Source organism: Acanthopagrus latus, chromosome 8, assembly GCF_904848185.1.
Source record: "Acanthopagrus latus isolate v.2019 chromosome 8, fAcaLat1.1, whole genome shotgun sequence".
Taxonomy (NCBI): Eukaryota; Metazoa; Chordata; class Actinopteri; order Spariformes; family Sparidae; genus Acanthopagrus; species Acanthopagrus latus.
The window spans coordinates 919,624-946,713 of record NC_051046.1 but is presented as its reverse complement, the minus strand read 5'-3'; the positions used below and the strand labels follow the sequence as shown (position 1 = coordinate 946,713).

The window sequence follows — 27,090 nt, the reverse complement described above, 5'->3', positions numbered from 1 at the left end:
AGAAAACAAACACAGATTTATTCAGCGCTGTAGGAACAGATGTTAGGAGAAGCTGATGTTCAGAGCTGTGCAGACGGCAGCGTGACAGAGTTCAGTTGTGTCCTCGCCAGGTCATTAACTGCAAACGAACCTCCTCCCCATTACTACATTCTGCTCTATTTCTGTTGCTGTGGGTGTAGAAATCTGGCTGTGTGCTTCCTTTAAGGTGGATTGAATGATGTGTTGAGCACAATGACGTATAGATGCTGCACGCCTGAATGGGATAAATCTTAATGTTCCACATGCACAATGTTTTTGCCTCCAAATTGTGTGACTGAGCTGTGATTCGCCACACGCCTCCTCAAAGCTGCAAAATCATTTACCACTAAGAGATCCGCAGGAAAACATTCGCTCCTGTGCTGCTGAGAGGAAACACAGCTGAACGTCACACATTCAGCAAACATTCAGTTTATTTCTGCAAACAACTATACATTGAAATTTGTACATTTCATACTCTTTACATAGAGAATTTCTACAATATGAGCTGTAATTCATATCAGGAAGTGGAGGGGATGATGGTGTCAGAGCACACTGTTTGAGACCATATCACAACATTACATCAGGACAATATTCAGCCATATTTGTGGCATCGTAACACAATAACATAATCTTTCCCTCTTCTAACCAGGTGGTTTCTGTATCTAACTCCTAACCAGACCATAGCCCAGCGCAGTCGTAACATTAAAAATAGAAAACTTCAACATATCTGTGATTTTCAGAAACGTACAGAGGGGGTTTCTTTATCAGCGCAATGTGGAAACGAAAACAACAACAAAGGGCGCAAATTAGACAAAAGTGTCACAAAATACACAGACAATAACACAAAACAATACATGAATATATTTGTATAGTACTATTACTACTTATAATAATAATATCAGCGTCTTTCCCCCCTTTGTGTCGTCGCCTCAGGCTGGAGCCGGTCCATCGTCCGCATGTTGTTATATTGTTAGTGTTCTTTTCTCTCCAGTTGTTCTGGATCCTTCCCTTCACCCACAGCTGAAGAGGGTTTTCTGTCTTTATCTGATGGTTTGACAGGAGAAGCAGACGTGTGGGGAAATAAAATACAGGCAACGGCGACTTTGCTCCTGAACCGAGCCGTAGAGCAGTAGGATTAAATGGTGACTCTGAAACAAGGCTAATCTTGATCAGATAAGCCAAGATGAAAAACAACAGTTAAACCCAGTGGGGGTTCGCCAGGTCGGGGTCACACACTGGGCCCAGTTTAGATGAGAATAATGGAAAATCTATATAAATTAAATACATGAGAAGCAGCTCCGACAGGCCGTCTGAGCAGGTCAGGTCAGCTCGGTCTCCACAGAATCGGTCAGAATGAGACACTGAGGCCAGACGGTCGGCACAGTCTGAGACTGATACAACATTTGAACGTCACTAGCAGAGCAGTGGAGGTCCAATGATTGTCCGTTCACATCTGTCTGGCTGCAGAGCCTGTGGTTCCGCTTTCCTCTGGTCCGATTACAGACACATTGAGTCTGTTGGGGGGGGGCGGGGTTTACAGCAGCAGGTGTGTTATGTGTGGTTGTTCTGCTGCAGGTACAGTGTGTATACGGTGCGAGGCTGTGGAACGTAGATCAGGCCGGGATGCTTCTTCCTCAGGACGCCGTCGCTCCACAGCCAGGCAACCCAGACCGCCACCAGGACCAGAGCTGCGGAGAAACTACCAACCAGACAGCTCGGACTAATGTGGAACAACAGAGCGTCACATCTGGATGAAGTATTTGAATTTCACTTCACAAGACTTCCTTTTAATAAAAATATTTTCACAGACTCAGATTCTCGTCAGCCAGTGTGGACACCTACCTGTAGAGCGTGAGGAGGCCGTTGCCATCGGGAACCATGCCCCGCCTCCTCTTGTGCATCACTGTGGCCATCATGGCGAAGAAGGTGAAGATGAAGAGGATGAAGGTCTGTCCCTCAGTGATCAGGTACCTGATGGGAGACACAGGGAGGAGGTGGAGCTGATGGTGGTTCTGTGGCAGCCGGGCCGAGCCAGTGAGCAACTTCCAAGAATGCATTACAACACTTGTTAGTGTGAATCCACTGGATATGTTGACCAGACCTCGGGACATTTCTGACAGGACAACTGGATATTTTTGAGGAGACTTTTCCTGTCTTGTAAGTAACGACAAAACTGTCTATTTTCTATGAGACAGGAGACGATTACAGCCCCGTCTGTTACAAGACATCTGGAGATCTTTTTGAATAGACGTCACAACATGTGAAGACATGTTTGACGCAACAAAACCAGATGTTTTAACAAGATATCAAACATTCACCAGTTTGTCACATGGAAATATTTACCTGCCGTGTTTTTGGCAGCCAGCTCATTTCATTACAAGAAGGTTTGATATTTTTGACGAGCCATCAGGACTTTTTACTTTTTCCTGTTTGTGGCAACAAAACTGTAGATTTAGTTTGTGTGAAATGTGTCTTTTTGTTTTTTGTGAAGTGTTTCACATCAGGAGCCTCAGTTAATGCAGTTTTGTGCCAGATGACGCTCCAATCTCCGATGATATCTGAAAACAGCAAATTCTGGTCAAATTGGTGTGGAATCTTGGATAAAAGTTTAAATATTTAATTCAGCTCTTATCTCCATTTGTTGGAGAACACATACTCTTCTATTATAACTCTCTGGAAAGATGATTCTATTAACAGTCTCTAAACAAGACTTAACATCCACCATGTGAAGAAGCTGAACATTCATTTCAAACTGCCCAAATAAAGAATTAAGTGTTAGAAACGAAAATAAATGAAAAGTAAAACGTCTTCAAAATGAAGTTTTATTTTCCAAACTACAGTCAGCAGGAATGTGGAGGATTCATTAGTTGTGATTAATTTGCTGACTTTAATTCTTCTTTCATCCTGAAGTGCTGTCCTCAGCGAGTAGAGTAATTAGTCAGCAACACCTGAGAACTACCTGATCAATTATTACTAACACCTGGACACACACACACACACACACACACACACACACACACACACACACAGCCTCAGGTGCTGGTGTAGTGTTCAACAGACACTGGTTACAGTCGGTTTCTCTGGAGGGTCGACACTCAGACGTCAGCACTCAGAATTAAGAGGTCATGGCTGATCTCTTGACACTCACTTTATATACTGACATTAAAGTAAATCACATGTTTCTAACTTTGCGTTTGTGTCTCGCTCCACCACTTTGCTCAAATATGTCAACACTACCAGACGGACTGTGAAGACATGCGGTTCAAACGTTTGGCACCCAGAGGATGAATCCTGCTGAGTTTGACAAATATCTGACTGCTCATCTCGTCCCAGTCGGATGAAGTTTCGCAGTCCACAAAACATTTTTGGAGCTTCACAGGAAACGAAGCCGTCACGGATCCTTTGAGATAATCTTTAAAGTAGTTTCTGTTTGGTTTGTCTTTGCCGGTCGACCCCTGAGCTCTTCAGATTGTGTTAAACGTCAATAAAGAAGGAATCTAATCTCCGTCTGCTGCCGTCCCGCTGGACATCTGTCTGCATGGCTCAGAATCTAAAGTAAGTCAAGTGAAGTCAAGCGAAGAATGCAGCTCGAGCTTTTCCTCCTCAGACAGTTCAGCCAAATCTCCTAACACACACTGAATGTAGATTTATGCACCTGCAGCACCGATGGATCAGGTAATCACCACTTCCAGAGAACGCGGTTTTCCCCAATGACTCCGTTTGTTTCTCACTGATTGATTTATTACAAAAATGAACTGTTCTGAGAGTTTTCTCTCTGAGGTGATACAACACATACATTCTTCCTCTTTAACAGGACGTCTTCTGAAAAATATCTCCTCTGACAGCAAAATGTTTTAGAAGCAGTTGAAGAGACGAGACTGGAAAATAAACGAGGCGTATGGGTCAATATTGTTTTCCTGTCTGCTGGTTTAATGTTTTTATGTATGGTTTTGATAATTTCATGGTTTATGTTTCACCTTATTGTTACTGTATGACGTGTAAATGCGAACATAGATTGTTTTAACTAGGAAGAGGAGGGACGGGGGACTGAGCCGGGCCCGTGGCAGCTCACAGGCCTGGTGTGGTGTAGCAGTGAGGCAGTCTGACCAGTAGTAGGCGGCGTTGGGGATGAGTAGCATCCACGCTGCTGCCGGCGTCTTCTCCTCCTGTTTCCTGTGACTGAAACAACCACTGAAGAAGAGGAAGAGGACGAGGAAGAGAGGAACATACCTGCAGGAGAAACAACAGCTCAAGTCTCTGACACGACTGATCACAGACGTCATCTGTCACAAACCCAAACAATGTTCTGATTCTGTCGTCCGACTGAGAGATTCATCCCCTTCATGCATTTATAACAAAACATCATATTTTAAGTCTTCATGTTCAGTTTTAAAAAGTGATTAATAAACACAATTCCTCAAGACCTTCAGTTAGAATCACTGACAAACAAAAGTTTTAAAGGACACATTGATATTTCTCTTCTCGTCGACACGTTGAGACTCGGACCAGACAAACCGTGTGAGCAGCGATCACCTGGGCTTGTGACGCAGGAGAGAGAACTTCCTTTTGTTTTCATGGTTTAATTTCCAAAAAGCAAGCAAAGGACAAAGGAATCACCAGGCCCGCCCCAGTGCATCATGGTCCTGCACCTGTCCTTCCACCTGTAGAGCCCAGGTTGTCCACAGTGTGACCACTGAGACTCTAACGAGACAAAACTAAACACGGAAGTAATTAAACTAAAGTAAATAAAATGCTACCAGACTCTAAATCCATGCAAACATCCGGACTCATTAAAACAATCATATCTGCTCTCAGCAAAATAACAACGAACGACAACAAATCGCTCTGACAGCTTCATTAAAAACACACTGACGAGTTGTTGCTCCTCCGTCACCCTGAACACCAACTGAATGTGGATTCAGTCCCCAACAGATTCATGACCTCCTGTTGGATTTGAATAAAAACTACACTTGAGTTTTTATTGGTGCTTAAAGATTTACGTCTTCAGGAGGAATCAATGAGCTGAGAGCCACAGACAGGAAGTCAGACATGTTCAAACGTGTCCTTCAATCGTTGAGTTCTGTGGTTCTGTTGGTGCAACAGTCTGAACAGTCGTAATGATTCGGGTTGTTCTCACCACATCAGATGACCCAGAGTGTCGTCGTAGTAAAACAGAAGCTCGAAGGCGTCGATCTGCAAAACAAAACAACGTTCATCAGTCTGAGAGACGGAAGTCGTCTTCGGTGTTGTGTCTTTAGAGGAGAATTAAAATACCTGCTGCTGATGTTTGTTTTGTGTTGTTTCTTATTATGTTGTGACGGGAAAGTCACAAAATCCAATTTTAACTAATTAATTTTTCATACTTTCCCCAAACTAATTCATTTTTAAGACAAATGAGACAAACCTGTACAGCTGTGATAATAATCATAGTTTAAGATACCTACCTTCAGATCTGGATTAACTTCTGTATCACATTGTGAATATTTTAGCATATATACATATTCATATTCATAACAGTTCCCTCACTGCTGCTCGTCTCTGTTTCTGTCCAATTCTGTTAATCTTTTATGAGCAATGAGAGATTTGGGACTTATGGTTTAATCCTTTTTATTCTCAGAACACCAGACATGTATAAACATGTTTCCTACTAAACAAGATGTAATTGTATCCCACTTGAATCTTTTTTCTTGTACAGTTATTTTTTCTGTGTGCTCAGATGAAGCTGCAGCTGCTCAGTGAGCAGGTTTAATCCTTCACAGGCTCGGTCTGATCGACTCGCTGCCTTCAGTTCATTCAAAGTTCAAGACTTTCTGACAGGACTCATCATCACATCACCTGCTGGAATCAACACGTTCTTTACTCCCTTCACTCATCTCTGCTGATTGAAGCGGACACTGTGCCATCAGTCTGACATTTCAGTTTAATTCATCTTGATATAAACATAAAATACAACGCAGAATATATCCTCCAGAACAAAACATCTACAGGAGCGTCTCGTCTCATGAAGGTTTTGTTGTCGGTTCTCAGTTCTGTCTTGTTGTCCCTCCTCTCGTGTCTGTGAGCTCCCCGTCTCATCAGCACTTCGTCTTTCTCCTCGTGTGTTTTTGATCTCTTGGGTTTTAAGCCGTTTTTTTGGACTACTCAGTTTTGGCCGAGCTGCTTGAGCAGTGTTTGAACTGACTGGACTGATCCATTTCTGCAAGTAAACTCTGATTTTAATCTTTTTATTTTCTCACACAGGTTCAGACCTGTGAGCTACGTTTTGTAACCAGAGTGGAAAGATGTACGCTCGTCTCACACACAGGAAAATAACTGGATCATTTATTTAAAACATTGTTTTTACCTCTCTGGTTTTCTGAGGATAAAAACTCCTCACACCAAATCTCAAAATGACAAAGAGACACAACAATGATAATAATTAACATTTAGCAGCAACGTCTTGGAGTGGTGGAGAAAGTCCCCAGACTCCCTTAACAAATGTGTCAGTTTAGTGAGTTGTTGAGTTGGAGACACTTTATAAACTCTGTGAAACTCTGTCTCTGACTCATTCTGCATTATTTGGACCTTCTTGTTCATTCAGCAAATGTTCTACATGAACTTCTTTCTGTCTTTGAGTAGAAACATGGAGTCTGTTTGTCTCAGAGACGGACAAGTGGTCGCTCAGGATCGGATCACTGAGGACAGATGTCAGAACCAGGTCTGGACGGGCTCATGTGTATTCTCTCTCTCTCTGAAAACTAGTGTAACATAAAAGACCTGAAAGAATCACAAATGTATTTGTTGTTGTGACGCAGCACCTACCAGAGAGGACGGTTTGAGGTTCTTCATGACCGGGTTGTCTCTGACCGACAGGTGCAGCTGGTAGCCAATCAGCATCAGCCGGCGGGTGATGGAGTCGGCGGCCAGGTGGAGGCTGGTCCCCATGACAACAGTGATGACGCCGAGGCGGACGGCGGTGCGGGGCAGCGTCCTCGGGCTGCGTTCAAGCATCTGTATGGACAGATGTTTGACTGAGATCAGTATGACTACACTAATTTATTGTAATATATAATAAACGTGATTATTGTTATTATTATTCAGTGTGTGTTGCAGTCACTTTGAGCAGTATGAGCGGTGCGGTGATGTTGTACAGGATGTGGAGGTATTCTGCAGCACCGGGACGGTTCAGAGGAGTCCAGTCTGCAGGGAGGACGAGCTGCAGGAAACATCCACCTCATGTTTCATTTCTCCTTTAAAGACTCAAATAACATTTATGATTTATACCCATTTCAGACAGGATGAAGGGAGCGTAGCTTCTCTCAGGAATACTTATTATGAGCTGTCTGTGTGAACCAGATGGTTCTGCTGAGGATGTTTGAACCCAGAAAGAAAGTTTAAAGGTCCCAAAACTTATTTTCTCAGCAGCGTCTCCTGTGAGGGATGAGCTCCTTCAGTGGTTCTGCTGAGGTTCTGCATTAAATTTAGTTCTTTCACTGCACAGATTTCTTCTCTGAGCTCTGTGCTCAGTGAGAAACAGGTGATGTCACACTTTTACCTGATTTAATAAGCTTGTTTAGACGTTCAGCAGTCGTTGGGTGAAGGAACTCTTGAAAACACAAGATGATGTTCTGTTTCCTCAAATAAACTTGCTGATCAATAAAACAACACATTTCTCCTGCAGCACTAAACACCACTCATTATCTTGTTACCGTGACAACAGGCCGGCCCACATCCAGGATCCAGTTCTGGAGAGTGAAAGCGAGCCAGAGGTCCAGGTGGAACCGGGGATTCAACAGAACCTCCTCCATCTCCACAGAACCGGCCGAGCGGCTGCAGAACACAGAGACATGGATGGATTCATGATTTACTGAAGCAGCTAACGATGCAATCAGAGACCCGACCGGCTGCTTAAATCCTGTAATGCATGATGGGATTTGTTTGAGATCAGAGGCTCTGAAAAAAAGCCAAAATCTGCTGAGATAAGAAGGAGAGCGACGAGATCCAAAACATGAAGCGAATAATAGATCACACACAAAAAAGGCGCAGTCATTAAAGTGTTATCAGGAGAGCCACAGCTCAGCTCAGGCTAACGTTTCACTCTGGGTTCAGGACAAAGACAGAACAACATGTTGCTGTGTTCAATACAGTTTTACACCAAATGTGTAAATGCAGATTATATTTTAAAATGCTTCTTCATCATGAGTGCATTCAAACACAGGGAGCAGCAGAAAGCAGCAGGTCACATCAGGAAGATGTCGAAAGTTATTATAAAACTCTTAATAACATTTTAGCTCAGATGCATAAGATGCATCATGCCTGAAAATATCTGAAGATTAGTTTGTCCATCATCATGAATTATTGAATTACTGGTCCTTGAATGGAACAGAACCACAGTAAGTCCAGTGGTATGTGTCTGTATAGTTGGTCAGCCTGATGAAAAGGAAAGACAGACATTTACAGAGTTACTGCCGGCTGACAGAGGAAGAACTGAACAGACCAGCAGCTGGAGGAAGCTGTGACCTCTGCCTCCAAATCCTCAAACACCTGAGCTCTAATCTCTTCAGTTCCTCTGTCACACGCCCAGCGGAGGACAGATATGATGTCCTGCTGCTTCATTTTGATTCACCGCTCACAATATAATCACATCCACAGTCAAATATCCAGAGAGGAGCCAGCCGTGAATACTGCAGCACAGTTTAAAGTCTAAAGATGGAACACATGTATCCAGTTTTACTTCTTTTTACAGGCAAAACAAACAAGTTCAGCGTCTGTTTTAGTGCTGAGTGAAGCTCCAGAACTTCTCAGATTTTAAGATTAAAGTTGTGAAAGTTACTGTGGTGATTCTGAAAATAACGTTGCGACCTTGCTCATGTAGAATAAGACATTAAAGGAACAGTTCACCCAAAAGTATCAATCCAATCATGATCTCCTCCGCTGATGGAAGTCTGGTTCACAGTTCTCAGCTCGTGACCTGAAACACTCGGGAGGTTGAACTCATCTGAATAAAGTGACGCACAGTTTCTCATATTCTGGAGGAACTTTTGCGGTTTGGTTGCTACCAAAGAAAAACAGGATCTGCATGTTTGAACAGAACTGTGTGATTATTTATAGACACCTGTAATAATAACTGACTCTGAGTCTGTCTCATGATGAAAAGTTAATCTTACCAACCTGCTCATGAAAGTTGCTGCATGCAGAACTGAGTTCTGTTTCCTCCGGATGGACGGCTGCATCTCTCTTTTCCAGGTCACCATCTCTCTGTAACACCAGGAGTCTGACTGTTATCACACCAGCTGCAGCGTCACAGGCCTGATCGCATACAGTAAATCAGAGAGTCAACCAGAGCCAATTAGGTCAACTGTGGTGAGAATCCTGATGCTGCGGCCTGCAAACCTCCTCCATCGTTCATCCAGACGAGATTTCACATATAAATCCTCCTCTGTGATGTGATCTTGATGTTTCCCTCCTTACTGTTTCCTCTGAAGCTGTAAAAAAGATGGTTACTCCCTTGAGCTGCAACAAAACTGAATTATGTGCTGATAAATCCCTCAGCCTCAGAGTTAAACTGCAGGTTCATCTGCCAGCAGATAAGCCTGTAATCTGTATAAACCTGCTCCTGATGTTTTATTAGACAGCATTAATCTGGGCTCAGATGGACACAGTTAGAAGCTTATGCTCCCTCTGGGGTTCACTGTAAATACCACGAATATCACTTAAACCTGTTTTAATATGAGCGAAAGAAAAACGTGTGACTGATGGCAGCTCAGGTTACAAACATCAGGTAGAAGAATGAAACAGCAGTCACAGAGAAAATACTTATTGGTTGAAACAAAAAAACAAAAAAATACCAAATCACTGCCATTTATAAAAACATTGTCTAGCTACTAGTGTAAAAAGATATTTAAATATTTCATTTTTTTAACATGTGGCTGTCTCAAATGTCACGTGAGCCTCTTTGTCCTCTTTCGTTTATGTTTGTATTTTTCTTTCTATTTTCTCTTTTTGTTTGTGTTTGTTTTTGTTTGTTTTTTGTTTGTTTGTTTGTTTTTATCCCTCTGCGCATTTTGTGTCATTGAAACGGTGAAATAAAGCTTTAAAAAAAAAAAAAAAAAAGACGGCGGGAACGTTTATCAGATGGAGTGTTCCAGTCGGAGGTATTTTTACGTTGAACGGCAACTTCCGGCAAATGACTAGATATCAAAGGGTGAAAGTGCTGGTGTGTTGTTTCTCAAATCTTTGGCCTCTTTTGATTTTTAGACACAAACAGCAGCGGGAGGTTTGTGTTCACGGCGGGTAACAAACCGCCGGTGAGTTTGAATCCCTCTCGGAACTCAGACGCGTCGGTTTGTTGAGCAGCTCGCTAACGTTAGCACGCTAGCTAACCGGCTAACTCCCTCAGCTGACGCCTGAAACTCGGCGTCCGGACACAGAAACCCAGAAGCTGGACGGTCGGTATCGGACGATTCAGGCTGTGAAGCTTCACCAGACGGGTTAAGTTAAGTTTCTCCTGTGGCCATAACGGAGAAGCTACAGTTTTCATGTATGCACTGGGGCCATTTTCGACATTTTAATGGGAGGCGGCTCGCTTTGGAGGATTGGACACTGCGGGCGCCAGTTGCGAAGAAAGCGGAGGTCCTGGCTACCTGTCGGGCTCAGATGGAGTCTCTGGCCGGTTACGTGTACAAGGCAGCCAGCGAGGGCCGAGTCCTGACCCTGGCCGCGCTGCTGCTCAACCACTCCGAGGGGGAGACCCGGTACCTGCTGAGCTATGTTACCCAGCTCGCCGGGCAGAGGTCCACTCCTCTGATCATCGCGGCCCGGAACGGGCACGACAAAGTGGTCCGGCTGCTCCTGGACCACTACAGAGTGGACACCGAACAGACGGGCACGGTTCGGTTTGACGGGTAAGTCTTTAAACTCAGGTTATGTCAGTGAATGTGGACTGAACCAGCCCTCGGGTCGGAGCGGGGGACGGACCGAGGACACCGGTGGACAATAAAGTTCTTGAATTTGAATTTGATAATCGATCCTAAAGATAAAAAAAACTGACTGGTAACAGTGAGTAATATATTAACACTGAGTAATGTGAATCTTCAAAGTAACTAGTAACTAAAGGTATGATGATTAATGCAGGAGGAAGTTTAAAGTAGCAGAACATTTAAATTTATTTCATCACTGGTTGCTCAGATTTTCATCTTTACTGCAAATGAACATCAGTATTCGATTTCCTTGATTTCTACTGATTTGTATTGGTATTGGTCCTGTAAAGGCCACATCGGTCATGTATCAATATAAAGATATCGTTGTATTGATAGCAGATAAACAGCCGTTCATCTTAAAACAAGCACCGTTACAGAACATCTCAGATTTGGGCCGAGTATCTAAACTGAACGTGTCTGGTTCACAGTTATCCTGTCTGACATGGTCACAGTTCACAAAATGCTCTCGATAAGCCTCAAAATATACTTAACACTGTAAGATATAGATTAAAATCGCACCAACACATCCTGGAATCATTTTATTGAACATGTTTGTTTGTAACCAAATATTTCTTGTTTAAGTGGGAAACGATCAAAGAATCCAGATCAGATCAGAACATCTAAAAGTCTCGAGTACAGAAACAGCATGGAGGCAAACTCACATCACTGTTGTTCCCTAAGTTTGTAATCTTCAGTATTTAAACACATTTTGCAGGTGGAGCCTTCAGCCTTGGTGATTCATGTTACATCAGTAAACTAATGCAGAACTGCACGTCAGCGAGCTAATCAGCTTTTTAAAGTCATTAATGTGATGAAGATGTCGCGTCAGGTCGATCGTGCTTTTTAGTTTTTCTTTGACAGCATCATTGTTCACAGAGGCTGACGTCTTGTAACCTTAACGCTGGTTTTGGTTGTTATGAAATGAAATGAGACTCCAGGGAAACCTGAACCTGTCGGCTGGCCACGCCCCCTCTGTGATGTCACAGCAGATGTTTTCACTCAGTTTTCAAATGATGCTGCTCTGACTGCTGTGGTAATGATTCTGATCAAGACCCATTTAAAATAAAGAACGTATCAGTGCTCACACCTTTCCTTCAGTTGCTGACATGGAAATTAAATGGATTGATTCACGAGTCTGTGGAGGTCGAGGGCGTGTGAAGCGTCATCGTTCAGAGAGACGACGCCTCAACCTGCGAAACCAAACTCACTTCATATGATATTTATTCTGATATTGTGATATTCTAAGGCTTTGTCTGTTGCACATTTTGAAAATGACACTATTAATAACCTATATACAGAGTAATCTGAATTTATAAAGTAATTAGATTAATTTATCAAGTAAATGTAGTGGAGATGAAGTTTAAAGTAGCAGAAAAAAGAAATACACAAGTGAAGCAGATGAAAATTGTATTAAAGAACAGAACCTGAGTAAGTTGAACTTTATTGGTTCATTTAATCGCTGCTCGTTCAAAGATTTTCATTTTACTACAGATGATTTTCAGTCTCCTTGACTTCTGATAACTGGGTCTCAGCCCTGAAGCCATAAGAGATGTTGTTAATTTACTGTAATGCACCATATCAACATCTAACACCGTGAACAGTCTCTGATCATGTGAACGATGTATTACCAACATGTTTCCCAGCCGAGTGTCCTGACCTGCTGTCTGTCTCGTGTCTGTCCTGCAGCTACGTCATCGACGGGGCCACGGCGCTGTGGTGTGCCGCTGGAGCAGGACACTTTGAGGTGGTGCGCCTGCTGGTGAGTCACCGTGCCAATGTTAACCACACCACGATCACTAACTCCACCCCCCTGAGGGCCGCCTGTTTCGACGGACGCCTGGACATCGTCCAATACCTGGTGGAACACAACGCCGACATCAGCATCACCAACAAGTACAACAACACCTGCCTGATGATCGCTGCCTATAAAGGCCACACGGACGTAGTGAATTTCCTGCTGGAACAGGGGGCGGACCCTAATGCCAAGGCCCACTGCGGGGCCACGGCCCTGCACTTTGCAGCTGAGGCGGGTCATCTGGACATAGTGAAGGAGCTGGTGTGCTGTCAGGCAGCCATGGTGGTGAACGGACACGGCATGACGCCCCTGAAGGTGGCTGCAGAGAGCTGCAAAGCAGACGTGGTGGAGCTGCTGCTGGCCCACGCCGACTGTGACCTGCACAGCCGCATCGAGGCCCTGGAACTCCTGGGGGCCTCGTTCGCCAACGACCGGGAGAACTACGACATCCAGAGGACGTACCAGTACCTACACATAGCCATGATGGAGCGCTACCGGGATCCAGAAAACATCATCACCAAGGAGCTGCTGCCAGCCATCGAGGCCTATGGGGGGCGCCGTGAGTGCCGGACACTGCAAGACCTGGAGGCCATCCGGGTGGACCGGGACGCTCTGCACATGGAGGGGCTGATGATCCGGGAGCGTATCTTGGGCTCGGACAATATTGACGTGTCGCACCCCATCATCTACCGTGGTGCCGTCTACGCTGATAACATGGAGTTTGAGCAGTGCATCAAACTGTGGCTTCACGCGCTCCGTCTGCGGCAGAAAGGCAACAGGAACACGCACAAAGACCTGCTGCGCTTCGCCCAGGTGTTCTCCCAGATGGTCCACCTGAAGGAGCAGGTGTTGGCCACAGCTGTGGAGCAGGTGTTGAGCTGCAGCGTGCTGGAGATTCAACGCAGCATGGCTCGAGCGGACACGGCGGCTGAATCTGAGCTGCCTCAGGCCATGGACAATTATGAGTCAAATGTTTTTACGTTTCTGTACCTCGCCTGCATCTCCACCAAGACCACCTGTGGCGACGAGGAGCGCGCCCGCATCAACAAGCACATCTACGACCTGATCCAGCTGGACCCACGGTCGCGTGAAGGCTCCTCTCTGCTCCATCTGGCCATCAGCTCCACCACGCCGGTCGATGACTTCCACACCAACGATGTCTGCAGCTTCCCCAGCGCCCAGGTCACCAAGCTCCTGCTCGACTGCGGCGCGCAGGTCAACGCCGTCGACCACGAAGGCAACACCCCTCTGCACGTCATCGTCCAGTACAACCGGCCCATCAGTGACTTCCTGACGCTGCACGCCATCATCATTAACCTGGTGGAGGCCGGCGCCCACACGGACATGACCAACAAGCAGAAGAAGACCCCTCTGGACAAGAGCACCACCGGCGTGTCAGAGATCCTGCTGAAGACACAGATGAAGATGAGCCTCAAGTGCCTGGCAGCGCGCGCCGTCCGGCAGCACCAGATCACTTACCGCAACCAGATCCCCAAAACGCTGGAGGAGTTCGTGGAGTTCCACTGAAACGGACCTGCGGGCTGAAGGCTCGAGACAAGGACAGAGTCTTTGTTCTTTTTAAAGAATTTCCTATAATTTTCTAACAAATACAAATGGTGCTGAGGATGATGGTTCAGTACTAAAAGTTTTTGAGCATTTTTATAAAAAAAAAAAAGTGGGTTGCTCGTTCTATTTTAAGTATTAATTGCTGACTACCAGCAGCTGTCTGTCTGCATCTCTGGGGCTGATGTGCAGTTTGTCGCTGCAGCTGCGAGACATCAGAGGAAACTTCAGCCGCCTGCAGCAGGTTTGTGCTGAGAGAGAGGACAGCAGTGACATCATCACGCTGCTTTTCGCTTTGCCTTATCTCCGTGGCGGGGAGCCGCCATGTTGCTGTGATCCTACAGTCTGAGTGAGTGAGCGAGTGTGAAGGACAGATGATCAGAGTGAAGCCCGGCCTCGCCTGCTTCCATGCATTCGCCCCACAGATCAGATCACACACTGATCTTTTTTAATATAAGAAATAGATTTCACTGGTTTTGAGTTTTTACTGTAACTACAAAGGTCCGGTGAGGGAAGAAGACAGAATGAGGACACGTGATCTGACTGCTGGACAGAATTTTTACTAACAATCAGTTTTTTATTTTATTTTAAAGGGTTTGCAATTATGCAGTTATTTGTGAAAATACGTTTTCTCTTGACCTGTTTCCCTGAATCTACACTACGTGGCCCAGAGCGAGCAGACAAACACCACCTGTCAGTTCTAATGGACAGAAAACAGACATATTTTATGGGGCTTTTCCATCAACTGGCTCAGTTTGACTCCGTTTGACTAGAGCACAGAAGAGATTTGCATTTCCGTGACAGCAGGACGACCTGCTTTAAACTGATGACACGTTTGTCTCGAGCTGCGATCAAACGAGTGGCTGTAAACTCTCTTCCTCTCTGCAGTGCTACTGAAGATTAGTTACCAACAGAGCTCCGCTAATTTGGAGATGAGCACATTTGATTTCCTGTAAACGCTTCATATTAAAAGCCCTCCCCTTTATTTAGTCATTTAAAAGAGTTTGTTATTAAGCAGTGAAATCAGGTTGTGCGTGTTTTTCTCCAGCAGTAATTTAACACGACTCATGAAAGAGCTGCAAGTGAACATGACTAAACTGTAAAGGACACAGGAGAGAAACTGAACTTCAAACCACAGAGATGCAGTTAGAAGCTACGAAAGTACTGACAGCTGAACACAGAGATTTAGATTGAATGTTTGAGGGGCAGATGGTGGTTAAAGGTTGGCTGCGGTCCCGAGGCGTCCCTGCAGGAGGAGGGTCGCTCGCTCTTTGGCTCCATTCTGGAGAATTTTGCTGCCAAAAGTGTTGATTGCAAAGCTCTACTGATGACGACCACATCCAAACCTTCTAACACCCTGAAAATGATGCAGTATCTGTGTTTGACCCCTCGACACAGTTTTGATATGTTCGACTGTTTGATCTCACTGATCTCTCTGCAGTGGTGAAACTATCTATTATTTCACAGGAAAGAGAGATTAATGAAAGAATAGTCAGAAAGAGACGTTAGATCTGTATTTACTTCCATAATGAAAAGTTTATTTACTTAAAACATTATCTGTAGAACAGACAGCTGAAAACAGAGCAGAGGCTGTTACCAGCAGCACATCAGCAGCTGTCCACAAACCTCTGGCCACGTAGGGTACTTTCTAAACATTGGTACTGTCATTTTATGGTTCTATTGAAGCTTGCACGTGAGCTTTTATTTTGAAAGATTATATGAGGATGTCAGCACAGAAACCATGAATGTTCTTTCAGAGAGAAGTCCACAAACTCCCTGGCTCCTCCCACTTTATTGACATGTCTGTATTTTAAGATTGGATTAATTTCTTCTTGAAGTCAGTTTGATGTGATTTCATGCTGAGAGACAGAAACCCATCGTGCTGCTCTGCTGCTCTCAGGCCTGAGTTGTAACGATCAGAAGCTCCACTGAGGACTGATTAATCTTTACCAGCCGGTCTTTACGAACCCTTTTAAGTCTCGTTGGATTGCACATAAAATATTCTGCGCTGGAGCTGAAAACGAAGCTGTTTGCTCAGTCTGCCCCTTTTGTGACCGGTGGAGACCTGCAGGGAGGGAAAGTGCTTCTTTATGGGAGAGTCATCAGCTCTTCACCAAACATACGATCTCATCACACAGTCCACTTCAAGTTGTTCCCCACAGGATCATCTGGACCATGAAATTAGGCAGTTTGTGTGTTGTTTGTATCTGAGGCTCGTGACAGCCTGTCGTCGTATTATTTATTGATCGCAGGGACGACGGGAGGAAAATGAGTCGCTGCAGTGTCGATAACTGATCAAAGTAATAATCTGTTGGCGAGTTTGTTGTTCAGATTGATTCCATCCTCATTTCTGTTGAACAGAAAGCTACAGTCAGCAGCTGCTTAGCTTAGCTTAGCATACATACTGAAAACAGGGAGCAAACGTTAGCCAGCTTCGGCTCCGCGATGCAGCATCGCCTCCTTATGTTACTCGTTTTGTTCAGCCAACAGTCTGAAATCTGAAAACACTCGGTCAGAAGATTTAAAAACAGAGAAAAGTCATCACCAAAACTAAATACTTAGAAATCAAGCAGACTGAGGATGTCGGCCTGGACTCTGAACCTGCAATTTTCCCCTTTTTTCTTAATTTTTGTTTTTAAAATTTTACAGACTGAATCATGAGTCCAGAGATGAAAACAGAGTTAGAATAACCGTCAGCTCCTGATTAACACGTGGCAGCTCGTTTGGTCGAGCTGTGTATTGAACAGAGGGTTCAGAACTCGGGTTCAGAACTCGGCTTCAGAACTCGGGTCAAACTGTTTCTTGTTTCTAGTCAAACCAAACAAGATTGTTTTCACTCTTTGGTTTTTGGATTGTGTCGTCTAAACTTGCAACTCTCAGCAAGAAAACTAAGAAGATTTGATTTGTCATCAGTCACAGTTTCACAGACGTCTTCACAGTTCTTTCCAGCAGTCCAGAATCTAAAAACCTTTTGATTTAACGTGACATGAAACAGTTATAGTTTGGTTGATGAGTTGATTATTGATTTGCCAAATTGTTGTTTCAAACTTTCTAACAAGACGTTTTACCACCTTTTTAATGTAATGAAATATTTGTGGATTTCACTCAGATGAATCGATCAGTGTGACCCGGATGACTGATGACCCACATGAACGCTGCTCAGTCCAGTAAAATAGGAAGAAAAAAAATTTGTTTATCTCTCCCTAAAAATAATCATCCTCCATCTTTATTTTGTCTTGTTTGTGTGTAAGCTGCCGAGTCAGTGCGACTCTGAACTCATCACCATTTACAAGCTGTTTGTTGTCGATGCCAAGTGAATCATGATGTCGGGTTTTTGTTCACCTCAGTTTTGTTGGATCGGATGTTGTGATCATCTCATCAGGTGGAGGAAAAAATGTAACTATATAAGGCAAAAGACGCCATGTTTGTTCAGTATTTTGTTTTCAGGGGTTGATTTTCAGAACAAAAGCAGCAACAGTGAAACTGATTATCAAGAAACTTTTCAGCAAACATCTGTCCTAATCAATAAGTATCTGTCCAGCAGCGTTAACCATGTCGGGGCATTACAGCTGGTCAGGACGGACTTCTGGCTGAAGGTGTGAAGGGTTTGATGTGACGATAACGTGCCATTCAGAGTGCTAATTTTATTTTTATTTAACAGCGCAGGAGCCCGTTTTGCGTCCTGAAGGAACTGGTTTGTGTTTCAGAACACGTGGACCGGTTGTTCTGCGGGTCGCTGGCTGAAATGGAGCCAAAGATTCTCTTCATGTGTTGGGAAACGTTTAAAGATGTCAGCTGTGGCAACTTCCTGCAGAACGAATGCTGTCAAATTAAAAGTCTTTTGTCTGCATTCACCAGGTGTTCTCCTGTCGTTTATTTACTCACCACAGATGTTTTCCTCTTCTGGATTAAATGTACTCATCCTCTCCTCCTCCTGAGGATATAAAGTCCTCCTCTCCTCCTCCTGAGGATATAAAGTCCTCCTCTCCTCCTCCTGAGGATATAAAGTCCTCCTCTCCTCCTCCTGATGATATAAAGTCCTCCTCTCCTCCTCCTGAGGATATAAAGTCCTCCTCTCCTCCTCCTGAGGATATAAAGTCCTCCTCTCCTCCTCCTGAGGATATAAAGTCCTCCTCTCCTCCTCCTGAGGATATAAAGTCCTCCTCTCCTCCTCCTCCACAGTTCTGGGGCTTCACAGTAAAGTGGCTCCATGCTGCTCGTCTCCAGAAACCCTGAGATCCCAAATTTATCTTAAAATATATTATTTAAACCCTTTCTTTAAAGCTGAATTCTTCACTGTAGCTGCTCAGCTAAAAACCTGCACCCTGTTGAAGTCGAGAAATTTGTGATCTGTGGGATTTTCATGGTTTGGTGCCAAACAGGCTTTCCGACCTAAACCAAGTGGATTTGGTGCCTAAACCTCACCAGAGCGCATAAAGTCACAGCGTTGAGACAAGATAGGAACAGAAAGTTCGACCTAAACAGACGTAAAGTCGTGACATAAACAAACACAAACGTTTCTGCCAGACCTGACGTCCATCATCAGGAGGGAGCAGAGAACGACCCGGTTCATTTTGGGTGGAACTGTTAACGAGTCTTTCCTCATTATGACGCTCTCGTCCTCTCAGAGTCAGGAGGTCAGGCCACACCGGAGCTGCTGCTGAAGTCATCAAAACATACAAATGGAACTGGAGCAGAAACGAGTGATGGAAAACAAATGACCTGAAAACAAACACGTTCGTTTATGAAGCACGACACAGCACGTGTACATTTCTTGGCTTTATTCTAATATTAACATAGTAGTGAACAGACTGTATGAAGGGAGTTGATCCTCTGCTGCAGAAACATCAGCGTCATCTCAAACAATAATGCCACTATCCTTATTCATACACATGTATTTACAGCAAGTTCAAGTTTAACTTTATACAACAAAAGTGCCTCAGATATAACTTTGGAAGTAATAAACAATATGTGTTCGTAGGATGCATTTACAACGTCCACTAGTATAAAAAATGAAGTCAGCCGTGTTAGGTAGTCTTGTTCTGACGCCCTCAGTGAAACATGATGGATCTGATTTATTACTGTTTGTTGTGATCATCGCTCCCATCAGCTGATCTCAGCACAGTGACTCCCATCAGACAGGTGGATCCAGTTCGTCCACATTATTAACTATTCCTACAGAAGACACACACACACACACACACACACACACACTCTCTCTCTCTCTCTTAACATCCAATCATATTCCTGCAGGTGTACAGTTACAACCTGAAGTCTCACTGAAGTTTCTGGGATATTTGATAAATGACATGAACGTCTCAGAGTGAAAACTTCGACTTCAACTTTCGGAAGAATAAAATGAGTCCTGGTGCCGGTCCTGGTGCTGGAGCTGGTGCCGGTCCTGGAGCTGGTGCCGGTGCTGGAGCTGGAGCTGGTGCCGGTGCTGGAGCTGGAGCTGGGTCACAGATGAGCTTTACAGTTAACAGGAGGCAGGTAAATTCTTCAGGAAAGTGACTGAGTACATTCAATCAAGTACTGTACAGTTTTGAGGTACTTCTACTTTACTTGGGTATTGGGTTGAGTATTTGCTGTGTACTTCTACTACACAACATTACAGTTAATCATCGTTAATCATCTCATGGCCCCTCAGATGTATCTGGGGGCCCGTCGGAGGGGCCCGGTCCAGAGGTTAGGAACCGCTGTATCTAAAGCAGATAAACAACAAGCTGCATTCATTCTGACCCATTTTCATCCACACGGGTCATTTCAGAACTTTCTACTGTTCACTTGAGTAATATGAATGTAATGGAGTACTAAAAGTTCTGTAAAGGTTCTGCTGTCTTCCTCCGCTCTGTTGTAAAACTGGTCATATGTTTATGGGCGTGGCTGATTGGCTGATTGGTGGGGGGGCGGGGCATCAGGTTCCCTGAGTGACAGGTGGAGGCTTGTGATGCATTCAGGTGATCCTCATCAGCTCATGAAGTCAGACCTCTCTGAGTTCAGCACCGGGAGAGAACCGGGCCGGACCAGAGCTTCCTGAGTGGTGACCAGCTGGCGACCTTCACCTCTGACCTGTGCTGGTTTCACCTCAGTGTTTCATCGTTAGTCGAGACTCAAACCACTCAGGACTCATGTAGTGACTTTACAGACTGAGGAGGACCGAGTGCAGCATCATGGCCGCCCACATGTTATAGCTCCTCTGCTGCCTTCCCATTGGCTACAGGCTGCTCCTCCTCTTCCTGTCGCCGTCGTCTGTTGAAGAAGCCGAGCTGAACACAAACAGAGGTATGGATTTAAAGGGGAACTTCAGTGTGTGTGTGTGTGTGTGTGTGTGTGTGTGTGTGTGTGTGTGTACCTTCCACAGGGCCAGCACCAGTAAGGCCAGTAGCAGCAGGCCTCCCAGCGAGCTGCCCAGTATGATCCAGACGGGGATGATGTAATCCTCGTCCTTCCTCAGCTCCAGGATTATCTGCACAACATTCATCACAGTTTTACTGCCGTCATCATGATGTTGTTAGATTATTATCCAGACTTTTTATTTTTCTTGCTTTCTTGAAAGGAATCCAACGTATCGGATCGTAAAGATCTAGTTTGTTCCATCACTGTAAAATAAAAACACGTGTTCTTCATGTTGTGTATAAATTAATCGTCCACGTCATTTTAATACTTAAGTTCCTGTTAGAAACCTGCCATGTAACTGACTGTCATATCAGTTTCTGACAGCAGATGGCAGCAAAGTGTCACATCTGATCCAGTTTGTATCTCTGAGGTCCAGTTCTGAGTGAGACGGGTCGAGCTCAGCGTCTTCATCACCGAGTGAAAATGTCTGAGAACAGCTGGCTGTCATTACAAAGTCACGTGTCTTTAATTAAACAGGAAGCTGATTAATACATTCATAGTTTTGATATTTTGGATAGACGACGTGCGTTCTGATATTTTGGGCCAGATGTGGACTGAACACTTTTCACTCAGAACTCAAGTCTTCTCACAGGTCATGTTGTGGTTTTTCATTCCACCTTATAAAAACCTTCAGCAGCAAAATAGCAAGTAGCAAAAAATGTATTCTCAGCCTGACGGATATCAAAAATGTTGTTTATATTAAAAATAGGAAATTAATTGATGTAAAAATGTAGCATCACATGTTTAAGTTGTGTTTTTAATTAACTTCTTTATGTTTAGGGTTCGTTTAGCCTTTCAGCCATTTCCTCCATCGTCACGTTCGTTCATTATTCATCCCTTCATCGTCAGTGGGCGCTGCGTGCAGACTCGTACCTGTCGGACCGGCCTGTCCTCCTGCAGGAACATCGGACTGGACGCTTCCAGCTGGATGGAGGCGGCGGTCAGTAACTCCAACGACTTGAAGCTCACCTGAAAACAGGTCGACAGGTGATCATGAAGGTAAGAAGCAAACAGAAGACATGAGGAGACGTAAAGCATCACGATCCAGCCACCAGATTAGATGCTGGTAATAACACTGCTGCACAGATCCACAGACATGTTGAATCTGTAAGTTTAATTTTCCATTTTATGCCATCACAGCACTGTGCTTATGTTCTGGTTAGATTCTGGTTATGTTCTGGTTATGTTTTTGTTAGGTTCTGGTTATGTTCTTGTTAGGTTCTGGTTATGCTATGTTCTGGTTATGTTCTTGTTAGGTCCTGGTTATGTTCTGGTTAGGTTATGGTTATGTTCTGGTTATGTTCTTGTTAGGTTCTGGTTATGTTATGTTCTGGTTATGTTCTTGTTAGGTTCTGGTTATGTTATGTTCTGGTTATGTTCTGATTGTGTTCTGGTTAGGTCCTGGTTATGTTCTGGTTAGGTTCTGGTTATGTTCTGGTTATGTTCTTGTTAGGTTCTGGTTATGTTATGTTCTGGTTATGTTCTTGTTAGGTTCTGGTTATGTTCTGGTTATGTCCTGGTTATGTTATGTTCTGGTTATGTTCTGATTATGTTCTGGTTAGGTCCTGTTATGTTCTTGTTAGGTTCTGGTTATGTTCTGGTTATGTTCTGGTTAGGTCCTGGTTATGTTCTGATTATGCTCTGGTTAGGTCCTGGTTATGTTCTGATTATGTTCTGGTTATGTTCTGGTTATGTTCTTGTTAGGTTCTGGTTATGTTCTGGTTATGTTCTTGTTCGGTTATGTTCAGGCTCAAAAAACACTTGATGAGGGTTAAAAAACATCATGTTGTGGATTAAAACACCTGCTTCCGTCGCCACAAAGTGCCAGGGTTAGCTTCTGTCACACTTCCAAATATAGAAACGTCGTCACTGGCTCTCCACCCTGTGACTCCACCACCCTCCCCTCCACCTCTTTAACTGCCCACACCTTCCACTGTAAGCTAATATTCAACACTGTTGGTTCTTTACAAGAGAGATTTGGAGAAGCTGTTGGTGATGAAGGTGGAACATGAGCTCCTTCAGCTCCTCTCTGGGTTCATTAGAGACTCACAGCGAGCAGAGCGGGAAGCTGAAGTCTTCCTCTGAGCGTCACCTTCAGCTCTCTGGAGGCCGGCAGGTCCAGTCTGCACCGGACCGACTCGCTCACACCGTTACTGTGGTTCTGAACACAGGCACAACAAACACACATTTAGTTCAGTCCTGGACGTTTGTCAGAGACTAATCACAGTAAAACATCCGTCCTACCAGCTGTGACAGGTGAGACAGGTCCTCTGCTGTGACCTGATTGGTTGTTCTGGTTTGAGGCAGCATGCAGTGAGACCCGGAGACCTGCTGAGAGGAAGAGGAGGAAGAGGAGGAAGAGGAAGTGTGACTGTGTGTATATAGATAATCATCTCCTTCTTGTTAAAATGACTGAGATGGATCGGAACATTGACCCGCTCGATGCTGTAGTCTGTGATGTTGACCAGCTGGTTCCCCCGCCGGGTCACGGCCCAGATATCAGCCCTGAACACCACGTCCTGCACCGAGAAGATGCCCGGGTTCTGGATCTGCACGTAGAGTCAGACAAGTCATAAAAACACACACTCGGTTCTGATGTCAAAGGTCCTGAACCACCAGTCTGTCTGCTGGGTTCAGTTCATCTGGTACTGTTCCTTCAACTCACATAATAAGTGAGGTTGAAGGTCGGAGAGCTGCTCTCTGATTGGTCCCAGGATGAAGAGGAGGAGGAGGAGGAGCTGTCTGCTCTGATTTCAAACCGAGGAGTGTTCGGATCTCTGAGAGGAGGAGAGGAGATTACTGAAATATTACTCGATTACAAGTGAAAGTACTGATGTCAAAGTTTTCCTCTCAAACTCTCCTCAGTGTTAGTTACTCATCAAATGACTCAATCACAATAATTTGAGTAGCTGTAATTAATTACTTTCAGACAACACACCTTAACATGACAACAGTTTTACCATGCAGCTCTTCACTGTCACTCACCTGGTGAAAACGATGTCAGCTTGGTATTTCAGAGGGAGGAAGATGTCGTTGATGTTGTCGTCCGGGTAACCCTCCTCTCCCTCACTGACACACACACACACACACACACACACACTCACATTAAGTTGAATATAAACCAGACTGCTCTCTTCTTCTCTGGTTGATGAGCGAGTTAACAGGAACAGGAAATACATCACATGTATAGTAAGGAGCTGCCTCACCTGCTGGTCGCCATGACGACCTGCACGTGGTCCAGGAAGACAGAACGGCTGAACTCAAACTCCACACGGAACGACACCTGGACAGGAAGAGAGCCGTTCACTTTCAAAATAAAACTCTGGGATTTAAAGCAGCTGACATTTTCTCTGACTGAAAAACTCGACAACAGATTTTAAGTTTTACTCCTCCAGCTTTAGTTACTAGTTACTTTACTGATAGTGATTTCCTATTTATTTATTTATTTATTTATTTATTTATTTATAAGGCTGAGGTCATTTTCCAGTGAAGTCATCATCTGGTTGCAGTTTCACAGATGATTTTTTTGTTGTTTTTCCTTTGAATCATTTGAACGTATTTGTAATAACATTGAGGTTTGGACCGAACAAACATCGTGAAGCCGTCCGTCTGTGTTTCCACCAAACAATCAGACAATCAGTGGATAAAATCAGCAGATGAATCCAGAAAGAAAAGAATAATTAGTGTTGGTCGTAATAAAAAAAAAAGAAGTTCATTCTTGAAGGAAATCTTCCTTTAATGACATCATACATTATATAACAGTCACAGGGGACTTTTTCTGTCACCGCTGTGTGTTGGTGAGAAATAAACTTTATAATCTGAGTTAATATCATTCTGTCATTACGTCTCATTCGTTCATAATGTTCTGAATATTTGAGCGTCTGATCAGAACGCTCTGATTGTTGAAACGTTTTGTGTTTCGTGGTTTTGCAGATCGTCTCCTCTGATCCAGCAGCCGCAGCCTTGTGAAGAGGAAGCCGGCACTAATCTGCACCACAGTCTGGACCAATAAACCGGACTGTACTCAGACAGGCATGTGTAGAAACAGGCCCTCGGGGGCCCTCGGAGAGAAGGGCGGGGCCTAATCATGTTTACAGGACGGTTGTTAGGCTAATGAAGGATTTCAGTCGATGGCTGTCAGACGAGGCTCGCTTTAATCACTATCATTAGTCTGATGGTCCAATTATCTGTTCCACCAGCCGGCTGCTGCTAATGATTGATTTCTACATGAATCCAGTTATTTAATGGTGTTTTATATTGTTCAGTAACAGGTCCGAAACCTTCAGTTTACTGTGGTACAGGAGGAAAGAAGCTGACGTCAGAGATTTTTGACTGTTCTTTGAAAAATGATTCAAGCTGATCAGTTATACGTCAGAAAAGTTGGCGATTAATTCAGTAATTGACCAAAAACATTTAATATTTGATTTATAGTTGCAGCTCCAGTTTTGACAAACTGTCATTTCACTTTGTTGTTCCATCTGTTTTATTTTTGTTTTGTGTTTTTCTGAGGGACTCTGGATCCTTCGTGTCCCGTTCATTAAAACATTATTTATACAGATGTTTTTATTATTTTAGTGCTTAAACATCTTCAGTGATGAGTGAGTGAACTCCGTCATCAGGCGATACGATCAGAGGCACCTACCTGGGACAAGGACTTCATGAAAGGAGCACTGATGTTACAGCTCCTCTGATTGGCCAATCTGTCCTCAGCGTAACACTCAATCTGAATATCTGATTGGTCCTGTGGGGAAGGGGGGAGGAGCCTGCTGAGTCATAGAGTCAGGTGTCATGTGAAGAGAAAACATTTAGAGTCGAACAAAGACGGGAAGATGAGGAAACATTCGTCATTTGCGTTTTTGATCAAATGGAAAATATTCTGCTTCAGAGAATAACTAAGACGTGTTGCAGGAGGTGATTGTGTTTGGACCCGGAGTCTCATCAGATTCTGCTCTGATCCGGGGAGGTGATGAAAGTCTCAGATCAGTCCTGATTTACTGAGGTCACCTTGACGATGAGGCTGGAGAACAGCAGGTTGGAGGAGGTGGAGATGTGGATGGCGGCTCCGTACGCGTTCTCGCCCTGATTCTCCAGTCGGGAAAACACCACCATCCTCCTCCGCCCGGTCTCCACCACATACACCGGGCCCTCTGACTCCCCCTGGTGGCTGCACAGTGTCCAGGCGGCCCGGTCCCTCGAGCTGCAGAACTGCCTTCGGGTGAGACACGGAGACAAACGGCTGCGTTAGTCAACACGTGATGGTGAAACAGGTGTGTGCTCATGAAGAGCGTCACTCACTGAACATCCATGAGGTCGGAGTGACTGTGGAGGACGAGGTCCGGTACGCAGGTGTCCTCCTGCTCACAGCCGTTCCAGAAGGGAAGCTACGGCAAGAGACAAGGACCATTTCATTTGTTTAGAGCCAAAGACCTTCATTCTGCTCCGTCAGACATTTTTAATCCAGAATCACCTCGGTCCTCAGGACGCTCGGCCAGTCCGGGTCCAACACCGGCCCCTCGTCTGGGCTCTGCAGCCCCGTCTCCAGGACAACCGCGATGGGACGTCCGTAATCAGTCGTCTCCTGTTCAAACAAAGTGTGAGTGTCAGTTTGAGGGATTCACACCAACAGGACTCACTTGATGAAATCATTCTGACCTGGATGGAGAAGCCGAGGCGCTGGCAGCTCTGACCGCCACCCTGCAGAATCACAGTCCTGGGCTGCTGACGGCCGGATTCATCCAGAACCGCACGAGGAGGGAAACGCCTCTCATCCAACACCAGACTGTACCAAACAGCTGGAGGAGGAGGAGGAGGAGGAGGAGGAGGAGGAGGAGGAGGAGGAGGAGAGAGAGGAGGAGGAGGCGGAGGAGGCGGAGAGAGAGGAGGAGGAGGTGGAAGAGGAGGAGGAGGAGGAAGAAGAGGAGGAGGAGGAGGAGGAGGAGGAGGAGGAGGAGGAGGAAGAGGAGGAGGAGGAGAAAGAGGAGGAGGAGGAAGAGGAGATAGAGGAGGAGGAAGAAGAGGAGGAGGAGGAAGAGGAGGAGGAGGAGGAGAGAGAGGAGGAGGAGGAGGAGGAGGAGGAGGAGGAGGCGGAGGAGGCGGAGAGAGAGGAGGAGGAGGTGGAAGAGGAGGAGGAGGAGGAAGAAGAGGAGGAGGAGGAGGAAGAGGAGGAGGAGGAGGAGGTGAGAGAGGAGGAGGAGGAGGAGGAGGAGGAGAGGGTGGAGGACGAGGATGAGGAGGAGGGGGAGATAGAGGAGGAGGAGGAGAAAGAGGAGGAGGAGGAGGAGGAGAAAGAGGAGGAGGAGAGGGAGGAGGAAGAGGAGGAGGAGAAGGAGGAGGAGGAGGATGAAGTAGGGGAGGAGG

The 27,090-nt window shown here is 45.0% G+C and overlaps 3 protein-coding genes and 1 long non-coding RNA gene across 4 annotated transcripts in view; 2 read left to right on the top strand and 2 right to left on the bottom strand.

The window, feature by feature from the left end:
• Window positions 1-495: 495 nt before the first annotated feature.
• Window positions 496-12,650, bottom strand: cln6b (CLN6 transmembrane ER protein b). The gene is made up of 9 exons (XM_037107376.1): window positions 11,639-12,650; window positions 9,169-9,255; window positions 7,707-7,827; window positions 7,115-7,213; window positions 6,820-7,008; window positions 5,156-5,211; window positions 4,126-4,248; window positions 1,861-1,989; window positions 496-1,738 (listed from the first exon to the last, which is right to left on the bottom strand). Exons 2-9 carry the CDS (start codon window positions 9,249-9,251, stop codon window positions 1,570-1,572), a joined length of 969 nt encoding a protein of 322 aa, XP_036963271.1. The 5' UTR covers window positions 9,252-9,255; window positions 11,639-12,650; the 3' UTR covers window positions 496-1,569.
• On the top strand, window positions 3,108-6,986 carry LOC119024522. The gene is made up of 4 exons (XR_005076488.1): window positions 3,108-3,140; window positions 3,259-3,573; window positions 6,637-6,715; window positions 6,871-6,986. It is a non-coding gene; the product is annotated as an uncharacterized LOC119024522 (long non-coding RNA).
• Window positions 10,158-18,188, top strand: fem1b (fem-1 homolog b). The gene is made up of 2 exons (XM_037107351.1): window positions 10,158-10,901; window positions 12,663-18,188. Exons 1-2 carry the CDS (start codon window positions 10,540-10,542, stop codon window positions 14,296-14,298), a joined length of 1,998 nt encoding a protein of 665 aa, XP_036963246.1. The 5' UTR covers window positions 10,158-10,539; the 3' UTR covers window positions 14,299-18,188.
• A 271-nt stretch (window positions 18,189-18,459) lies between these two features.
• The window catches only part of itga11b (integrin, alpha 11b), an 8,925-nt gene continuing 294 nt past the window's right edge, over window positions 18,460-27,090 (bottom strand). The window contains exons 2-15 of the mRNA XM_037106615.1: window positions 26,386-26,525; window positions 26,201-26,311; window positions 26,029-26,114; window positions 25,738-25,942; window positions 25,376-25,474; window positions 23,940-24,016; window positions 23,719-23,802; window positions 23,399-23,510; window positions 23,169-23,282; window positions 22,978-23,061; window positions 22,784-22,894; window positions 21,607-21,702; window positions 20,690-20,803; window positions 18,460-20,603 (exon numbers count right to left, since the gene is read on the bottom strand). Coding sequence (XP_036962510.1) covers window positions 20,523-20,603; window positions 20,690-20,803; window positions 21,607-21,702; window positions 22,784-22,894; window positions 22,978-23,061; window positions 23,169-23,282; window positions 23,399-23,510; window positions 23,719-23,802; window positions 23,940-24,016; window positions 25,376-25,474; window positions 25,738-25,942; window positions 26,029-26,114; window positions 26,201-26,311; window positions 26,386-26,525 — 1,514 coding nt within the window. The 3' untranslated portion in view covers window positions 18,460-20,522. The remainder of the gene's footprint in view (window positions 20,604-20,689; window positions 20,804-21,606; window positions 21,703-22,783; window positions 22,895-22,977; window positions 23,062-23,168; window positions 23,283-23,398; window positions 23,511-23,718; window positions 23,803-23,939; window positions 24,017-25,375; window positions 25,475-25,737; window positions 25,943-26,028; window positions 26,115-26,200; window positions 26,312-26,385; window positions 26,526-27,090) is intronic.